This window comes from Petaurus breviceps, unplaced genomic scaffold, assembly GCF_028583685.1.
Source record: "Petaurus breviceps papuanus isolate PSGF00001 unplaced genomic scaffold, PetGlider_PUasm1.0 91023, whole genome shotgun sequence".
NCBI lineage: Eukaryota > Metazoa > Chordata > Mammalia > Diprotodontia > Petauridae > Petaurus > Petaurus breviceps.
The window spans coordinates 2,554,118-2,562,118 of NW_027187398.1; the positions used below are offsets into that span (position 1 = coordinate 2,554,118).

The 8,001-nt window shown below is 45.5% G+C and overlaps 1 protein-coding gene across 2 annotated transcripts in view; it reads right to left on the reverse strand.

The window, feature by feature from the left end:
• TBX4 (T-box transcription factor 4) overlaps positions 1-8,001 on the reverse strand; it is a 43,653-nt gene that overhangs the window by 35,473 nt on the left and 179 nt on the right. For both annotated transcript variants that reach the window (XM_069077955.1, XM_069077954.1), the window contains exon 2: positions 6,027-6,165. In XM_069077955.1, coding sequence (XP_068934056.1) covers positions 6,027-6,165 — 139 coding nt within the window. The remainder of the gene's footprint in view (positions 1-6,026; positions 6,166-8,001) is intronic.

The following is an 8,001-nucleotide window of genomic DNA, read 5'->3' on the forward strand; positions in this document are numbered from 1 at the left end:
GAAGGAAGGAAGGAAGGAAGGAAGGAAGGAAGGAAGGAAGGAAGGAAAAGCCAGAGAGAAAGAAAGAAGAGAAAAGAAAAGAAATTATTTAAGACAGGTATTCTTAACTTTTTTTATGCTAGGGACCCCCTTTGGAAGTCTGATGAAGCCTATAGATCCCTTCCCAGAATAATTTTTTTTAAAACTCAAAACTGAAGGAAATGTGAAATTTCAGATTAGTCAAAATAAAGGTCTTATTTTCCCCATCCACGCCCAAAATCTATGAGGTTATTAACCCTAAGGTAAAAAACCCTTTCCTAAGACACTTTCTTTAATACTCAGCTCCTAGAATCAGAATTATCCCCCAGAACCTCCTAGATTCTACTTTCTCCTCATTCTACCAGCTAATATTCCCATATAAGTGCCCAGGGAGACCCAAATAACCACCAAACTTTCATTTTAAACCTTTTCTTTCAGAAATCACTCAGCTGTGAAAACAACCACTGGCCAGGGTGCCAGAACCTGAAAGAAACCACACTGGTTGGGATTTGGAGTAGGTGAGCTTATGTATAGGTGAAATTACATTTATATAGCATTTTAAAGTTTTCGAAGCATTTTACATACATGATCTCATTTCAGCCTCAAAACACTATGAGGTAACCACTACAATTATTATTGTCATGCTCATTTTACAGATGCGGAAACTGAGGTAAAAAACAAAAGGTGAAGCGACTCGGCCAAGGTTATACAACTAGTAAGTGACTTGAACTCGTAGGAACGAGTCTCGGGTCCAAACCAAAATCATGCCCTTCCTTTCTCCTTTGGTCTTCATAGGAATGTTTCTAAGGGTAGTTCTGACTGGCCAACTCTGTGAGGTGAGATTAGAAGGGCTAGGGCTGGCAGGGGTGAATACGGCAGGGGGTAAGGCTAGAAGCATGAAATAATAGGCAAAGGGGAGCAGACAGAACCGCAACAACTACAGTAGAATAGAACTATTGTGTCTAAGAACAATTGCAAAGATCACTTAATTCAGGTCCATCTATTTTCCAGGAGAAAAATGCTCCCTGATTCCTTGAAATTATTTTAAGGAAATATGCCCCCCTCCCCATGCTCGTTGGCGAGGAGAGAGAAAGGGAGTGCGGAATAGACTCTGTGGGGCGGGGTGGGGGCTGGAGGGAGACAGTCAGCTGCTTCTCTTAGCTCCCCCACTTTTTGGTTGTAATGGTATTTCCTTCAGATAGACTCGTTCTTTCAGAAAATACTTCACTGGAGATCAAAGCGCTGTCTCTCCGGGTCCCACTTTCCCAGTTTGTCCAAGCCCTGATTTCTCTTATCACCCACGCCACTGGGCTCTGACGCTGTGTATACAGAGAAAGGGCAGGAAGCTTTGAAGTGGGGGATTAGTCTGAGCCAGAGCCAGGCCTCGGAATAACAAACAATGCAGGTTCAACGGGAGTTCTCATCGGTAGTTCATTTTTCAGCCACAAATTCACTGTCACTAACGCAAGCAACATTGAACTCAGGCTACGGGGATGAGAGAAGGAAGATTTATCTGGTGGCAGAGCCAGGACCCCAGGACAGGGAGGTCAGGCAGTTAGGAAATTTTCATTTGGGGACGTTTATATTTAAATTTTTGTGAAGCTCACTTTTATCTGAGTTTGGGAGAAAATGCTGTTTCTCACACACACACTGCTTCTCTGGAGGAGGTGAGGGAGGGAAGTGGGGGGATAGAGAGAGTGGGGAGAAAGATACGAGGAGGCACGGCCAAGAGACTAGGTAGAAAGAAGGACCTGTATCAGGGAGAAAGAGGGGGGCCGAGCGGAAATCGGGTCGGGGGGAGGGTTCCCTTCTCCCCAGATCAGAATCATCTGCTTCTCCCAAGAGCAGGTAAGGAGGTAGAGGGTCTGGCTGGTCTTAGTTTGTTCTGTCTTCCTGAGATTATTTGTTTATCTCTTCTACACCTGACTGGGATGGTTCCTTGCCGATTTCAGACCTGGCCCTGAACCGCTCATGCTGTGACTGCAGCTTTTTATCTGGGAGATTATTGTCAAAACAGCCACAATGGGAAAAATGGACTCATGAAACCTTCAAAGGAATGGAGTAGAAGAGGGCCCCCTCTATTCTCCTGCTACAAGGAGCAGGAAACGGGGACTAAAAAGGATTCGAAATAGGAAGATGATATTCAAGCTCACCTTATCCTCACATCTGTCTCCACTGCAAACTTTTCCTCCTCCAGGGAAGACAGAAACTTCTTTCATTCTCCCCCTTCTAGAGAAGAGACTATTAAGAGATGTAGACTTGAACCCCAGCCCTACTTCCCGGCTGTGTGGCCAAAGGATGGTCATTTCACCTCCACTGGACCTCCACTTATTTATCCATGAAATGGGAAGAATAAGACTTACAACCACTCATTTCTAATTATGAGGAAATCACTTTGTCAACTCTAAGACCCTAGAACAGAGGTTCTTAACCTTTGGGAGTGAGGTTATGGACCCTTTTGGCAGTCTGGTGAAGCCTATGGATTTCTCACAATCAGGTTTTTTTTTAATGCATAAAACAAAATACATAATATTAAGAAAAAAACATTATATTGCAAGCTATCAACATTTTATAACAAATAAACAAAAAGCAAATCCAGAGGTCACAGGTTAAAAACTCTTGCCTCAGAAAAATAGGAGTTATTATAATTATGAACTTTATTTCAGAATGCTTCAGTGCCATTCACCCCTGCCTTCATAAGCAAAGAAGGCAAAGTTTGCTGCCCAATCTCCTGAACTGGGCCAGTACCCTCAAATTATTTCGGCAAAAAAATATCTTTTTTTAAGTCATGCCTTTTAAAAAAAAATCCTTTAAAACGTATTTGTGTCAGCTCTCCTACTCTACTTTTACTATAGACAGAGGCTTATCCTGCCTAGGTGATTATCCCAGACAGGCAGGCATGGTACAAAAAGGTTTTGGGGACTCCTGATATTTCTTGCTGGAAAATAGGAAAGGTTTGTAATAAAAGGTTATGGCTCTGATAAGATTTTTTAGTAAGGGTTTGCAAAGATTTAAAAGTCACCCTCAATAATAAAACAGAAACGAAACTGGAAACAAAATAGGCACCTACTAGTTGAGGAATATCTGAACAAATTATTCAACATGAATGTAATGAAATATCAATGCACTGGTAAGAAATACAAATATGAAGAATTCAGAGGAACATGAGAAAACTTGATTAAACTGATGCATAGTGAAAACAGCAGAACCAAGAGAATGATATATATGCAATGACTATAGTAATGTAAACACTAACAACCATTAAAAAAGCTGTCTGAGTGATGAACTATAATGAACGACCAACCTAGGGCCTAGATAATCACCAAGGAACCTCATTTACCTCTCAAGTAGAGAGCTGGGGACTAGGGATATGGAGTTTAGTATACAGTGTCAGTGTAGGCTGCTGTGTTGGCCTTTCTTAAATGTTTTTCCTTTTTTAGGAGAAAAGGTTAGGGGGTGGGACTTAAGAGAAAATAATTGGTGTATAAAAAAGGCAAGAATGAAACTTTTTTAAAAATCTCATTCAGGGAGCATTTGCAAAGCTCTATATAAATGTGAGTTACTATCTTGAAAGGGCTGCAGGTGCAGGGATGAGAAGAGAGAGTTTGGCTATGAGTGAGGCGGAGCTAGCGTGAGGGAGGTGAAAGTCTTCTCTGGGAAACAGGAGCAAATGGGGAGCATAATGAAGAGGAAGTGAGGCCAGTTAAATGACTTTTTTTAATGAGAAGATTTACAGCATAGATAACTTTCTGTTGGGAAAGGAAGGGCTTCCCCCACCACCACCCCCTTCTCTGACCCATCAGCAAGAAGGAAAATTTTTATCATCACAACCACTATTTACTATTGTTATTATTCTCAGCTGCTCATCCCTGAACTTCTGCCAGGCTCACTCACCAACATCTGCCTAAAGCTGGAAGGTCTCCCCTTTTTGAGCCCCGGGGCTACTGGCAGCAGAGCAAACACCTGTGAGGGCCACAAGGATCTTTCTTCCTTGAAGTTAAGGTGTCTGGAGTTTTAACTGGCACTCAGAAGTGCAGGCATGCAGAAGATGTTCCATCATTCAAGCAATCCCAGGCTATCTTCCCATGAAAATGTAATCTATGGCTACTTCCCTAAAAATGGGCAATCCTGGCCTTGAACCTCTTGTTCTTCTCTCCATTCACTATCCCTAAAGCCCTATCCCTGAAATGGGACTGATGGAAACACAGAGAGAGGCTCTGCAAAGCCATGGCACGATGATAAAAACTCCTCTTTCCCCACCCCAGAAAGGCAGCCAGTTGTATTTCTGCAGAATCTTTCTACGACTGAAACACCAGGTTTCCCCAGATTAAGCACAGGAGAAAGGTTGCCTCAATATGGAAAGAGTGTGTATTGGGGGTTGGGAAGATGGGAGTCAGAGGAGGATAGCCACTTCTGCCCATTATTATCTCCTGGTCTAAAATAAGGAGGAAAATCGAGGCTGATAATAAGGCGATGGGTCAACAGCAGGTAATTGTCTGACTCCCCTCAAAGGGAACATGCTCTCACTTCAGCACCAAATAATAATAAACGATGATGATGATTGTAACTCCTATTGATAAAATAAACTTACAAAGTGATTTATAAATACATAATGGCATTTGAGATATGAAAATTTGGAATTGTTTTCCTGAATTATTTGTGAAATGTATTTGCACAGCTAGGAAAAACATTTTTACAAAAGGGAAAAAGACGTTAGGTTTTGCTGTAGTAACCGACGTTGCTGTTGCTATTTACTACTACCCATGCCTCCATTTAAAGTGGGGGAGTTGGAATTACCAGGCAAAGTAATGGTTTCCAACAAACCCTGCTATTGGGAAGGAGGAAATATGGGAGGTCTGAACCGGTGTTTTCAGATTGACTGCTCCCACAAATCTAATTCATCGGATCTATTGCTCCCCTCACCCCTTTATTTTGATCCTGCACACGCAGTCTGAGTGTCTCTCCCCTATCTCCCTGGCTGTCTCACCCTCCATCTCTCCCCCCTCATCCCTGTTCTCTCCCACAGACACCATCGCATTTTAAAGATGTTTCCACTTTATAAATCACCCTTCTGGCAGCCACCCCGAGAGCTGCTTGGCCCCCACCTCTTACCCCTACCACACACCCACACCCCATCGGCGCCTTTGCCCCAGGGGGGAGGGAAATAAGAAGAACACCCTAGGGAAGCCCCCCAAGCCTTTCATAAGTAAGGGGGGGGGGTCCTTCATTTAGAGAAGGATGGCTCTCTTGCTTAATCTGCCCGCTGAGTTGACTGTCCGTCCCCCTTCCCCAGCACCTGCCTACTGGACAAAAACCTTACAAATCAGAGCGGAGAAAAGTCCCAAAATCTCCCCCCTCCTGCCACGCCTACACTGGACCAACTCAGGCGTATCCCAGGTTCCCTTCTTTCTGCCTGGAAGCATCTCATTTAAATCCAGAAAACTTGGAGCCTCTAGGTTACCCCTGAAGAGAGCTGTGGTGAGGGGGTTGTGTGGGCAGAAGAAAATCCAAGTCTCCTTCTCCTTCCCCTCATGCTGAGTCTGCAGAAACTGGAGAGAGATCTCCAGGTTGAAAGGTCCACCCTCTCCAGAGACTCAAGAACTCCAGAACTGGAGGCCCAAGAGTCCTGGAAGATATTTCCATGCCTCCGACCGTACCTAGCAGATTTCCAATTCTCGGGAAGGCACAAAGTTTTTCTAGAAGAACGGGGGCTGAGGCCTGTATCTAGACGGTTGGCGTCTATAGGTCCTGAGTTGCTACAGCTTAATCCCTGGCGGGTGTCGGGGGGTAGGGGGTGAGGGTGGGGGTGCGGAGCGGGAGGTTGAGGGATAGGGTGGTTAAAATTTGAGCGTATAGTTCCAGTTTGGGCGCTCAACTCAGGGCCAAACTAGCGCAGAGTCAGTGGATGAGGGAACATCGGTCACACAGACCTGACCCCTCCCTGCATAAGGCTAACTATCCCAACCTCACCCTCAAGATCTCCAAAGTATACTCCCACAAAAACTGACCTGCCGGCTTTGGTAATAATCATCTCCGTCCCCGCTTCGTGAAATTTCTTCCAGAGTTCCTTCTCGTGCAGAGTCACCTTGATATTCTCGATTGTCTGGGGGAAGTGGGGAGAGGACAAGCAATCACGAGGAGCCCCTGCTCTAGACTCCCTCTGCTAGGAAAGCAGTTGATTCCGGAGGGGATAGGGGGCCTCCACTTTTCTGAGCTAATCAAAATTCCTGTTTTCAGTCTGGCCTCCTGGATAGGGAATGGGGTCTGAGAGGCTTAAAGGCAAGAGGCACCCTACACCCAGCTGGAAGGGGGATTGAAACTCAAGAATCTCACAAAGGTAGATGGTGGTGGGGGTGGGGCGAGACGGAGGTCACCAAAGCAGTGTTTGGGGAGAGTGGGAGGAACTGATGGTGGTGACTCGCCCCCTTTTTTCCCCTGGGGTGAGGACACACGCGACTCTCCCCCAGAAAATTGGGACTAGGAAAGAGGATACCCCTGACTCATCCTGCGGTCTTCTCCCACTTTCTGGGACTCCCAATGATCCTGATCGCCTCAAAGAACAGCCGTCTGCTCGCAGCAAACTGTTCGGTATGGCTCCGAACCAATGAAGATTCGGAACTGGGCTAAGCCGATTGCATACTACAAAATTTCGGAGCAAGTAACCTGGTCCTCAGGAATCAATTTCCTCTGATTTATTTATTCCCGCTTTCAAGATTTAAAAATAAGTGGACAAGTCACTTCAGAAAATTAATATTTCTCCCTCTTCATTTATGTATGCATATGCATAGTATGTACTTATGTGCACGAAAGAAACACATTTAAAACCACTTTTGAACCCCACGAGAGTGTCTGACCCCCATGAAAGAATAGAAACAAAAGTCTCCACCGTCTCCTTATTGGAAGGCATGGGACAGGTGACTCCGGTACTTGGGAAAGGAAAAGCCGGAATCAGGGGTTTCCTCCGAGTTTCTGCCCTTTTTAACGCGGCAGTTGTCAGAGATATTTCGCACTCTGGCAAAATTAAATCATTAAATTTATCTGCCCTAAAAATTTGGATTTTTCACCCCGAATCTACCAACGCGTCGGGTTACCCAGGAAATTAGAAGAGTGGGGAAAGGAACACAAAACGCCGGTGGGGTTAATGCGCTCCTTCAGCCCTGAACCTCCGCGAACGATTTTACAACGTTCAATCGAAATTCGACACAATTGGAAATTCGAAATTCGAATGTCTACAGGATTTGAAATTCAACTGTCTATGAGATTCGAAATTCGAATGCTTGTGGGATTCGAAATTCAGGCCAAGGGAAATTCCTCTAACGGGATAGTCAGTCCGAAAGCCGGGAACAGTTTGCTTTTCTCCTCCAACTCCCTTCTCTTCCTCTCCTCCCCAAGAAGCTTGCATTTTCCTCTCCTCCAAACCTCCTCTCCTCCAGGGATCCTCAACCTGTGGCTGGTGTTCCTCGCTGAAAGGCCGCTTCCTCGACCCAAGGTCCCCATTTTCCCGGCTAGTTGGAGTTGAGACCCAAGTGGGCAGTGACGGGTGAGAGAAGTGAAGGGAGCGGAAAACCAAGAGGGCACAGACTTCCGCCCCATCCCTGGTCTCTAGCCTCTGGGCCTGAATACCCTAGAAGTCTAAAAAGTCCCGAAGATCTGGGAATCTCGGTCAGTGTGGCAGGACCCTATCTGACACAATTTGGCCAGAGTTTAAAGCATTTCTTTCTTTTTTTTTTTTTTTTAATTATCCAAGCACCTAAATCATTGTGCCTAAGCACGGACCCCTCTTGAGGGAACGAATTATATACCACCAAACAGGGAAAGGGAGTGGGCACTACTAACGGCCACTCCTTCCCCCCCACACCCCCACCAAAGCCCAGGGGGAAGAATTGCAAACAGCCCCCGGGCCTGGGCTGCCCATAAAAGCAAGTTACAAAGCAAACCAGACCCAGCCGATAGAGCTAGTGCCCCGCCAGGCAAGGGGCCCAG